Here is a 12057-nt window from a genome sequence, read left to right as displayed (position 1 = left end):
GACCAAGGGCTTCCCTAGTGGCACAGTGGTTAAGAATCCACCTGCCAATGCAGGAGATACGGGTTCAAGCCCTGGTCGGGGAAGATCCCACATGCTGCGGGGCAGCTAAGCCTGTGCGCCACAACTACTGAGCCTGTGCTCTAGAGCCTTCGAGCCATAGCTACTGAAGCCCGTGTGCCTAGAGCCCATGCTCTGCAACAAGAGAAGCCACTGCAATGAGAAGCCTACGCACAGCAACGAAGACCCAACGCAGGCAAAAATAAATAAATAATTAATTACAACCAAGACCAACAAAGCCAATTTGGGTAAATAAAGAAATTTTAAACAAGTAAGTTTCTATTATAAAGTTTAATTACGGTTCAGAAAAAATTGAGTGAATAACTTTCTCTGAAAAAATATATCGACTCTTTGTAGACTGCAGTTATTGGGGGAGGGGAAGGTAGGGGTAAGTTAAACTGCCCTATTTTCTATTCTGAAAATGACAAAAAGTCCCATTTCCAGTCTGATTATAGAGATGCACGTGCCCCAAATGGTTGAGAATAAATACAACAAGAAAGGCAAAAGCTGTAAAGCTAAGGGCATGCAATTAGGCTCTAAGAGAAAGTCTCAGAAATACCCAAAGTAGCAACAAGGAAAGTTTGGCTGGAATTTGAAGTTCTTTTCAGTCATCTTTGTCTTTTGCTCCATGTTTAAGGATGCGTGTGAACTCAATGTAATTGAAATTCCCCTTTTTGTCGATAGGTGCTTCTCTGTACAGCTCGTCCACTTCCTCATCTGTAAACCGATCTCCCATTGTGGTCAGCAGCTCTCGCAGGTAATCCTCCTGAATGGTGCCTAAAGAGAAAAGAACCAGGGATCAGAAGACACACTACTCTGAGGAGTAATTGCAAGGGGCATCTACACTTGACTAAGCATGGGCTATATGTTAAGAACTAGAAGCATGCAAATGTATGAAATATGAGGTCCTGACATGCTGCAGTCAGCAGACAGCTGCCTAGAAAATGCCCTGTTGCTTAGTGACATTAACCTGCTCTGCTCTACTGACCTCACCCGACATCCATCTCCTGATCTCAGTAACAGTGGCTAAGCCTATGCCTAACCACAAGCCATGAAGTATGATTAAGGAATCTAAGCCTCATGGTTCCTTCAAGTAGCACGGTCACACTTATTCTACGAGTAAATATACTAAAATCATCATAAACGTCAATAAAGTGCTTCAGTGGAAAGAACACTGAAGTCTTGAGGTCCAGTTTTAACAAGCTATGTTACTTCAGGCATTTCACTTTACCTCCTTCTTTTTCTTTATATGTAAAATGATTAAAAAAATTTTTTTAAACAAATCTAATTTTAGATTCAGTAACAAATATATTCAGGCCCAGGATGTGCAAAAACACTGAGTAGATATTTGAGCATTAACTATGTTGCAGACACTGGGATAGGCACTGGGGCTATAGTGGTGAGCTGAGAGGAAGGCTTTCTACTCTGGACTTGTGAAAGCAGGGTTCTCATAAAGCCTGACTGCACATAAGAATCATCCAGGGAGCTCAAAACAAAACAACCCCAGAGGCCACCCTTGATTTATTATCTGTTACTGATATTTTAAAAAGGCTCCCCAAGTAAATCCCATGAGCTATCATGATTGAGACCCACTAATGCAGTGATCCAAAGGTAATAAATGACCATTCAAGCACAGAAATTTTGAAATTCATAAAGTAAAAAAAGAAAAATCTGACAACTTCCTTGTATGTGAAATGAAGCTAAAACATTGATAATATATTTCCTATGAGTTTAAAGTGTAAGGTCAATTCACAAAAGAAACTCTAGATTTATGGATTGTTTTTGCTAATTCAATCCTAGATTAAAAAAAAAAAGTTCTCCAAATCTTAAGACTTTTAGCTTGTAGAAATAAATCCTCATCTCCAGCCAAGTCATTCAACTATCATGTAAAATCATCATCGACTATGTGCAAGGGACTGTGGTAGGAGCTGGGAGGGGTTACAAAGATGGGAATGGAATGCTGGTGAAGACACAGCTATTATCCTGGGAGCAGGGAGAGACTGTGATGATTAGAAATAAGCACACGGGCTTCCCTGGTGGCGCAGTGGTTGAGTCCACCTGCCGATGCAGGGGATGCGGGTTCGTGCCCCGGTCCAGGAAGATCCCACATGCCGCGGAGCGGCTGGGCCCGTGAGCCATGGCCGCTGAGCCTGAGCATCCAGAGCCTGTGCTCTGCAACGGGAGAGGCCACAACAGTAAGAGGCCCGCGTATAGCAAAAAAAAAAAAAAAAAAAAAAAAAAGAAATAAGCACACAACTAAAGTAGAAGCTCAGGTGGAGTATGTGCCAGTAGAGACGTACATAAAATACTTTGGAGGGGGAAAGGGAGAACTTTTAAGTTTTCCCAGAGGTCAGGAGAAAATAGTATGAAAACACAGGTAAGGCTCTATAAAGAATGTGACCATTGAGATGACTTTGAAGAATAAATAAGACACTTTACTCTTTTATGGTTTTATTCCCTTCCACTAAAAAAGTAATACCCATTGACTGTAAAAAATTCAATCAATACACAAATGTTTTTAGCAGGAAAAAGGTCTCTTCTGCCTGCCCCTTCCCTACCCCTTCCAGAAATAACTGTTCAGAGTCTTGATTTCAAGGGGAACGAGGAAGGAGGTGGTATAAGGAGGAAAGGCAGAGGCAGAAATGGTGGAGGTAAGTCAGGGCAACAACGCATGGAGGAGTCTGGAAGGTTGTTAGGAAGAGTTGAGGGTGGTCTACTTGAACAGGCCAAATGAGGCCCTATCGTGCAGAGTCTTGAAAGCCAGAGTGGGGAGACTATGCTTCCATGCCCAAACTATGCTTGGACTGTGTAACCAGAGGGTGTGCCTTCCTTCTCAAAAACTTGCTATGTGAGTTACCCCCTTATCGGGCATGTATTTAGTTAACCTTTTGGGTGTCTTTGAGAGTTCACTCTATGCAGGCAGTAAGCTACTATCTCATTTCCTCATTTAATCCTCACAACAACCCTGAGGTAGGTAATATTACTGTCCATCTTACAAATAAGAAAACAGAGGCTTAGAGAAGTTCAGTAACTCGCCTGAAATCACACAGCTATTACGCAGAATAGGATTATGAAACCGGGGCACCTGATTCCAGAGGGAGAGGTTAGATACCAGATCTAAACACTCTCAGAGCTGAGAGGTACCTGATAAACAAACATAGGATTGTACTGGTATCACCGCCTACAGCAATTTAAACTTTTTCCAAGATTGCTCCAGTAAAAGATATTGGTTTGACACACATTTATTGAGTGTCTGACCCTTGTGGAATTATTCTAGTAAAGGAGGAACATAAGTTTCCTAAAGAAGTTTCAAATATACCTATTAAATTGTAAATTAAATATTTAAGGGCAGAGGCAGAGAAGTGAGTGACTAACAAGCCATAGGCAAAACCTGTCCCCCCAAATCCCCCAAACCTCAGGTATGGTATAAACCTGAGGGTATTATATGTCATCATATTTCAAGTTATTATATATTGTAGTTGCCATAACCAAAAATTAAATCACTTGGTAATTAAAGGTTACCTCAGACTTACCAGTTGCTTCTTCATCAAAGCAAGCAAAAGCGTTTCTGATGACATCTTCTGGATCGGTGCCATTTAACTTTTCACCAAACATCGTGAGAAACATGGTAAAATTTATGGGACCTGGAGCCTCATTCATCATGGCATCCAGATACTCATCAGTTGGATTTTTCCCTAAACAAAAAAGAGGGTCATAATTTTAAGAGGGTGATAATTACACCACAAAACGCATCAACAATTCATCATGGTAAACATTTGGACAAGAAAGACGGTCATTTAAACAGTTTGCTATTTGCATTCAAGATAGCAAAACTATTCGGAAAAAAGTATTCTCAATGAATAGGATCCGTATTAAGAGTCTGGAGACTGTGTGCTGTTCCACTGGATGTCAGGAGGAATAACACTGCTCTCACAATCAAGATCAGTGTTTGCAGTGCATGCACGTACACGGCTGGCCCCCAGCCTAACCCTGAAACTTGGCCAGAAATCTGCAGGTGTTCCGGGGACCATGCTTTGGGAAACAATGCTCCAGACTTCGAATCTTAGTGAACTGTAACATCATTAGATTGGCTTCACAAAGCTTCATTAGATTGGCTTAAGAAATAAATATAAAAGGTGTTATAGAAATTCTATTTGATTTATTAATGTTAAAACTGATCATTACCCAGGGAGGCAAGCATATCATGCAAGTCTTCCTTGTCGATGAAACCATCTCTGTTCTGATCGATCATGTTGAAGGCCTCCTTGAACTCCTGAATCTGTGACTGGTCAAACATGGCAAACACATTGGAGGTTGCGCGCTGGGGGCGCTTCTTGGTGGTCTTGGTCTTTGCTCTTTTGCTCGACATGGTGGCGGTTAAATCCTAACAAATAAGGGAAATACAAGAAATAACAAAAAGTAAACTGAACCAACCTTCCTGATACGTTTGAGCCACTTAGAGATGTGTCTAAAGACTATTCCACAGGATAGTATCACTTGGCAAAAATCTCTCTCAACTAATCAATACCATTATGCAGAGAATCAATCTACAAAAAGAAAAACCAGACTCATGCTTTGAGTTCACTCATCCTTAGTAGTTGTGACGAAACTACGACCAACATTAATTCAAAGCTCAGAGCATTATCAACAAGATTTCCTGTCCCCAGTACTACTGGACAGCTGATTAAGGACCAATAACCCATCTACTAGCTTAATAACAATACAGAAAACAAGAAACAAAAAATGTTGGGTTCCGTACATCAGTGCTATGGAGTACTGAGGGACACTAACTCATCTTCAACAGGTCTATCCTTCTGCAGCCCTAGCTGAAACCAGCCTCCCATTCTAAGGTGGACAGAAAGAAGGAAGGAGGATTAACTGATGGGACAGGTCTTCATCTCCTAATCTTGCTGCCAAATACCATTCTTCCACTCGCAACTAACATTTCTTATCGCACCCTCACTCCTGGAATCAAAGTACTTCAGGAAAGATATCTGTTAAAAGGCTAACTGAAAAAGTATAGAAAACTCCAAAGGTAATTCATCAATAATTAAGTTCTGTAAATAGTTCCACTCTATCCTAACCAATTTGTTGCACAGAGCTAAGCTAAATCACTTGAAGTGACTAAGTCCTCGAAACAAAAACCAGAGCACAATAAAAATTTTTAAAGCACTTTAGTTTTTAAAAAGTTTTAGAAAGCATTTTAAGAGGTACAGAAACTACCTTTGCTCTCTAATCTAAATTTATTCCTGTAAAATTTAAGTTAAAAATAATGTTTAATAATACCTAAGATGAAGAGGTAATTTTCCTTTCAACACAATCTTTAATACTATAAAAGTTTGAAGTTAAAAATCCCACAGTCATCAGGTAATAAAATTTTACCATACCATCTTTCAGAGCTGAGGTGGCAATGGCAGTCTGCAAAACCTCTAACACACAAGACTAAGACACTGTATTCAGTTATATTCTTTGAAGCAGGTCTAAAATAGGCACTACTGATTTCACTCTCTGACCAGGACAACAATTTTAAAGCTTACGTTCTGAAAACAACATTTAACTATGATGTAGCAAAACACTATGCCCTTACTCTAAAAATAAGTCTGTGGATTGCAAAGAATGAAGTACTACCTAGATGTCAGTACTGCAAAGTGACTTTAGAACACAACGCTCCACGAGTTTAAAAACTTATTACTTACATTCTTTCCTTGATTACACCACATCAGCCAGGCTAAATTCAATTATGGAAATAATTAGAAAAGCTCTGACTCTGCCTCAGATTTTCTTTCTTTTAAGCTAAATCTGTTCTCAGATTTTAGAAGGAAATTCCACAAAGGAGAGTCACAAATTCCAGTCCATTAAATATAGCACTCCTAGGATACACTGGAATGTGTTGCTGGTAAGATATACTCTACGTGACATAGCAGTTATGATATATACTCTTCCCTAGTTTCCAAGTTTCCTTTAATCACCCTTTTATGAATGCATATTTTCACTCTGTAATACTTCTGGACGCAGTAAATCCCACTATTATCTAAACTATATGGAACTGTAATGTCCCCCTCTATTCTAAATGCAGTTTTAAAAACTACAAGGAGTTATAACATATATGTATTATTCTTCCATCTCTTAAATGGACTCCAGGACTTGGGTTAGCGGTTGAGACCCAATGAGTGGCATATATTTACCAGTCCACGTCTCTTTAATATTTTAGGTATGCCCTGTCTTTGCAAAACAAAGCACATCTTTAAAAACAGTCTGTTTTGTCTGACTACATTATATTCCCCTAATGACGCACAAATGTCAGTTATTTTAAAAACAAAGAAACTGATGAAAATTATAGGTCAAATGGTTGATACAACTGATTTTTTTAATCTACAAAACCTCACAGGGCTTCCCTGGTGGCGCAGCAGTTAAGAATCCACCTGCCAATGCAGGGGACGTGGGTTTGAGCCCTGGTCTGAGAAGATCCCACATGCCATGGAGCAACTAAGCCCATGCGCCACAACTACTGATCCTGCACTCTAGAGCCCACGAGCCACAACTACTGAAGCCTGTTCACCTAGAGCCTGTGCTCTGCAACGAGAAGCCACCGCAATGAGAAGCCCGCGCACCATGACGAAGAGTAGCCCCCGCTGGCCACAACTAGAGAAAGCCCGCGCACAGCAACGAAGACCTAACACAGCCAAAAATAAATAAATAAAATTATAAAATACAAAACAAAAAAACTCATAATACTCAATTTGGTGCGGGTCCTCTATACACCTTTTTAAAACTTAGTTTGGATTATAAAGTAACACACACCCACTTCTTGAATTTTGATGTATTTCCTATTTAGCCTTTTTACAGTTGCTTTTTTTTTAAAAATAAATACATTTATTATTTTTGCCAGTGTTGGGTCTTCATTGCTGCGCACGGGCTTTCTCTAGTTGCGGTGAGTGGGGGCTACTCTTCCTTGGGTTGAGTGGCTTCTCATCGCGGTGGCTTCTCTTTGTTGCGAAGCCCAGGCTCTAGGTGCGTGGGCTTCAGTAGTTGTGGCATGAGGGCTCAGTAGTTGTGGCCCGTGGGCTCTAGTGTGCAGGCTCAGTAGTTCTGGTGCACGGGCTTAGCTGCTCCACGGCCATGTGAGATCTTCCGGGATCAGGGCTCGAACCCGTGTCTCCTGCACTGGCAGGTGGATTCTTAACCACTGTGCCACCAGGGAAGTCCCCTATTTAGCCTTTTTAAAATCATGCATTCTTTCAATTTGTAAATGCATTCTAACATAGTTTTTAAACATTATAAAGGTTTTTTGGGGGTCAGAACTGACAGTGGTCTCACAGAATTTTTCTTTATCTCATTCGATACTTAACCATCAACCTTTAATATGATCAGCAGAATTACATTCATGTGCATTAAATGTCATGAGTGCTGATTATTATTTAAGAATTAAGAAATGTAAGGTAGGTGTGCTATCTTCAAGGAGCTTAAAATATAGTTGGAGAGGCAACTTTAAAGAAATGAGATGATTGGTTCAACTTATGAAATGAGTCACATAGTTTTCATTCCAGGAGTATGGCTCTCAAGTTAAAACAATGCGTAACAAAAATGAAAAATAACTCAAAGGTGGTACATGATTATCAAATATTGTGAGTTCAGAAAAGATCTTTGTTTCTAAAAGATTTGGGCGGGTGGAGAAGACTGAAAAATCCTAAAAGCTACAAGACATCCTTAGAATTAAGAGACTTAAATGTTAGTCTTAGTTCTAACAAATTAGGGTAGTTAATTCTACCAAAAACTGGTAGTATACTGTTGGGCAAGTTACTACATGGGCCTTTACTTTTTCAAGGAGGTTGGATTCTGATCTGTGAGTTTATCTCCCACCAGAAACCCAGATCCTTATAGTGACAGGGAGTTCAGCTTTGCAGTCAGTTATTTCAAAATAAGGAAAGGGTGTTTTTTATTTTCCCCTACCAAACTGAAAGTATGGGTGGAATAAACACTGGCAGAGAGGGAGCCAAATGAGGAACAGTGCTATGATCTGAAGGAGAAGATCATTGATGACAGATACTGTCATTGTCCTCCTTGCTGTGATTCTAGTATGCTGTCCACTTTTACCCTCCCCAAACGAGTCAACCTGTAACCCTCTGCATGTAACAAGCCTTCAGCAAACACACAACTCTCATAAACTAGGGCAAAATAAAACTGAAAATATTTTATTCATCAATGTAACTATTCTTTATTTAGGGTGGGAAGATTGCCATGAAGGCACCTGAGATTTCCGAGTTATGTCCTCACTCATCCTAAGTTATAGTCTAGAGTCTATTTTTTTTTTTTTTTTTGCGCGGTACGTGGGACTCTCACTGTTGTGGCCTCTCCCGTTGCAGAGCACAGGCTCTGGACGCGCAGGCTCAGTGGCCATGGCTCACGGGCCCAGCCACTCCGCGGCATGTGGGATCTTCCCGGACCGGGGCACGAACCCGCGTCCCCTGCATTGGCAGGTGGACTCTCAACCACTGCGCCACCAGGGAAGCCCCTAGAGTCTATTTTTGAAGCATTTAATTTAAGATCTTTGGTGTGAAGGGCTATATGTTGTATGGAACTTGAAAACCCACAGACTCGCAGAGCCAACTTCTATTAAATATATAGAAGAGATTCAGTCAAGGAGATTCAGTTTACAGACCTGAAGGAGTATAATCTTGTCTTAATCAGGGAAAGGGAGTGTTGGTGGTAATGAATTTCTAGATTTATCCTTTTAGCTTGATCAAATAGAGAATCATTCAGGGTTATGACAAAAGGAGGGATACAAACTATGTAAGGAAGATGTTAAGACTAGATTAAGTGATGGGGGAAATGGAAAATAAAGATCCTCAAAGAGGCTTTCCCCACACATCAAGGGCAACCAGAAGATTTTTCAGAATTTCTAGATACTTTGGTTTCATTTATAAAATGGGATTAATCCATACCAATATTACATTAGATTACTCTTGTTAGAATCCTAGAGTACAGCATTTGTAGTGGTAATAAATGGAAACTAATCCTAAGACTTTTTCTACAGAACTAACACTCAAATTGATAGTATTCTGGAAATATGATTATATTCTTTAAGGAAAAACTCCCATTTTAGAAAACACTTAATGTGAGAGCACGTAGTATCTGCTTACCAAATCTACCGTCTCATTTAATCAATGCACTTCTTTTTTCAAAGCTAAGTATATGTAATTTTGGGGGGCTAACCACGTCTTTTTAAAAGTACATTTTCAGGCTGGTGCTTCCGTTCCAACTAAAACAAGTTTTCAATTCCTACGCAAACTTCCGGTAGAAGGTAGGATTAGTTCCCTTAGACTGCCACACCCAAAAAGTTCTCGGCACTTGACAAAGGCAATTCTTTGTCGTGGTTCACTTGCCAGTAAAGCGTCACTTTTTAAAATAAAAAGCCTTTTCTGGTTAAGTTTTATCAAAAGGCTTCCAGAACATGAAACAAATAGTAGTAATCTTAGGAAATATTCACTTTCTTCACCTTTAGATATAAAACTTTTTGCACTTAAGTTAAAATCTCAACCTAACGCTTATTTCTGTTCCAAAGTTCTGTAAAGAACTGATACACTCTTTGATAAACCTATTCAACTACTTTAAAAGGAAAACACTTTGGGAAATTGACTTAACCCCGAGTTTCCACCCAAGAGTAAGACGGTATTGTATTTTGGAGTTTTTCTGGAGCCGCAAACTAAACCCCGAACTCCTCTTCGTCCAAATATCACTTAAAAATAAAACTCTAATTACAAAAGTGGACACCGAGCTGAGGAAGTTGCTAATTTGAGGTGGTTATTCCCACTAAACGTAGCCACACAGCTGCAACAACAGCTGCAGCGCGGGCGGGGGGGGGGGTGAGGGGGGCGAACTGGGCTACAGTTTTTGCGCAAACTCTCTTGAATCGGGCAAGTTTACGTTATAAACTAAACTTAGTCCCAGAGTCAGCTCCGCTGGGCTCGGGTTTCGCAGGCCTGCTGTCGCTCAAGCTCGCGGCGCCAGCAGAGTAAGCCACACTTCCCGAGCTCCTACTTTGGGCAAAGGAGCGAAGTCGGCGTCTGGGCCGCTTCCGGCCGCGGCCTTCGATGTTGGAGCTGGCACTGGGGCTCGAAACCCGGGAACCGGCTGGTACACCTGCCCAGGTGCGCTCCCGGCGCCGGGGGAGCGCCACTGCCCCCCCCAAGCCGTCCCGAGGGGATGCGCCCCGAAATGGGCCTCACGCGCCCGACCGCGAGCACCACTCACCCTGCTCAGCCGCGAGAACCCGAACGCTTCAAGAAACCCCTCGCTGCCCTGACTGCCGCTACAAACTCCCTTCCACTCTCAGAGACGCTGCAAACAACACTTCCGGCCTCCGCTTAGCGGACCGGAAGGAAGCGAGTCACCATTCTCTGCTAACAGTGTGAGCCTGGCTTAATGGAAGGGCGACGGAGCGGGGGAGTTGCCGGTGTGCTCAAAGGGCGCAGTTTTGACCAAGTGCATGGGAAGGACGTGTAAAGCGGAAAACTTAGAACGTAGAAGAAGGTGTAATGGTTCTCCGGGTCTGATGACTGAGTTTTCCTTTTTTTTAATACCTCTTCTTACAATGTAAGCTTTTCTTCCCCCCTTTCCTCTTGGCAAATGGTTGACTCTGTCCTGTGGGTTTGCCCCTCCGCACATTCCAGGGCCCGGCCAGGGGCGGGGCCCAACAGCCCAAGTCCTTGTAGGGAAATCGCGGAGAGGGCTTCGCGGCCCACGTGACTGGCCTTCGCCCCGCCTCAGAAAGCCCCGCCCCTGCCGCCGAGCAGTCGTGCGCCTGCGCGTGTGGCTCACCTCAGGGTGACGCAGGAGGTTTGGAGGTCGGCCCGCAGGTACCCGAGCGGCCCGCGTATACCGAGAGGAGGCCTTTGGGCAAAAGATTTGATCTCTGTGTACCGTGTTATTTTATGAAGAGTCCCGCCCCTCCCCACAGAAGCAAACATTGTTTAGTCCCGAGGGCCCTCAGACAAGAAGCCACTATTTATTCGTCCCAGAAGGATTTCCTCAGGCCACGGGCGGCCGAAGACCTCCTCCCTATTCAAAAACGTTCGCGGTTTTGTTTCCCACCAGAGCCCCTCAGATCCCATGAAGAAGATAGCCTGACTGCGTCCGGCTCGAAAGGAAGACGCGTGACCAGCAGCGAGAGCTTCCTAACTTCGCCCCCGCCTCTGACTGTGGTTCGGGCGTGTGCCTGGTGGAAAGGGGGCCAGAAAGTGGGGCCTATTGTGCTCTGCTCTCCTTGCCCCGGGCCGCTTCAGTCAGTGCGTCTTGTTAAAGGAAAGCCCTCCCCGATTATCTTCCTGCGTCCAGACTCCGGCCCCTTGGAGGAAGGGGTGGGCTGGGCCCGATGCCACTCCAGGGTCATCCTGGCCCCGGGGTCACGTGCCTGGTCTGGCTCACGTGGCCGGAACAGTTCTGAGGTTTGGGGTCGCCCTCGAAAGCTGCCCTCACTCGAGTCACCCTGCTGCTGACAAGGAAGATAAAAGCTGCAGATTAGTATACTCGAAATACGAATAAGCTACACTTTCAAGGACCTCAGGAGCATTTCGTCTCTTAACCAATAATATATTGGAGCGTTTGGAAGGTAAAGGCTGCAGGATAATATACTCGAAATACGAATAAGCTACACCTTCAAGGACCTCAGGAGCATTTCGTCTTTTAACCAATAATATATTCCCAAGTTCACTTGGAGGTAAAGTCACTGAAAAATAAACAACTGCCCTAATTCTACAGCGTGAGTGAAACGAAGATGATTAGTTTACCAAACAGCCTTGGTAGTGAGAATCACTTGGGGGACTAGTTAAAAATACATAATATTGGGGGGCCTCATCTCCAGCCCGATGAATCAGAATCTTGCAGGGCGGGTCCTGGGAAGCCATCAGTTTAACAGGGGTCCTACGTGAGTCTTATCACCAAAGGTGGGGACACAGAGCGAGGACAGTTTAGGGTCTAAGACTCGGCAGTGAGGGCACAAAC

The 12057-nt window shown here is 42.9% G+C and overlaps 1 protein-coding gene across 3 annotated transcripts; it reads right to left on the bottom strand.

Moving 5' to 3' along the window:
- Positions 1-337: 337 nt before the first annotated feature.
- On the bottom strand, positions 338-10433 carry LOC136133269 (myosin regulatory light polypeptide 9). Of its 3 annotated transcripts, none has more exons than XM_065890510.1 (4): positions 10309-10433; positions 4243-4441; positions 3591-3752; positions 338-834 (listed from the first exon to the last, which is right to left on the bottom strand). In XM_065890510.1, exons 2-4 carry the CDS (start codon positions 4424-4426, stop codon positions 662-664), a joined length of 519 nt encoding a protein of 172 aa, XP_065746582.1. In that variant the 5' UTR covers positions 4427-4441; positions 10309-10433; the 3' UTR covers positions 338-661. The 3 variants fall into 3 exon arrangements, with proteins under 3 accessions (XP_065746582.1, XP_065746581.1, XP_065746583.1); XM_065890509.1 differs by lacking the exon at positions 10309-10433 and adding an exon at positions 5445-5491; XM_065890511.1 differs by lacking the exons at positions 3591-3752; positions 10309-10433 and having other exon boundaries at positions 662-834; positions 4243-4426.
- Positions 10434-12057: the final 1624 nt, after the last annotated feature.

The sequence above is a fragment of the Phocoena phocoena genome, chromosome 13 (genome assembly GCF_963924675.1).
Source record: "Phocoena phocoena chromosome 13, mPhoPho1.1, whole genome shotgun sequence".
NCBI lineage: Eukaryota > Metazoa > Chordata > Mammalia > Artiodactyla > Phocoenidae > Phocoena > Phocoena phocoena.
Note: the sequence above shows the minus strand (reverse complement) of the source record. Positions and strands in the feature narration are given on the sequence as shown.

Coding starts and splice junctions, on each gene's coding strand:
- LOC136133269 (XM_065890509.1), bottom strand. Junction 3,753..4,242: donor TGATATGCTTGCCTCCCTGG/GTAATGATCAGT, acceptor TTTTTTGTTTAG/GGAAAAATCCAACTGATGAG. Junction 835..3,590: donor CTTTGATGAAGAAGCAACTG/GTAAGTCTGAGG, acceptor TTTTCTCTTTAG/GCACCATTCAGGAGGATTAC.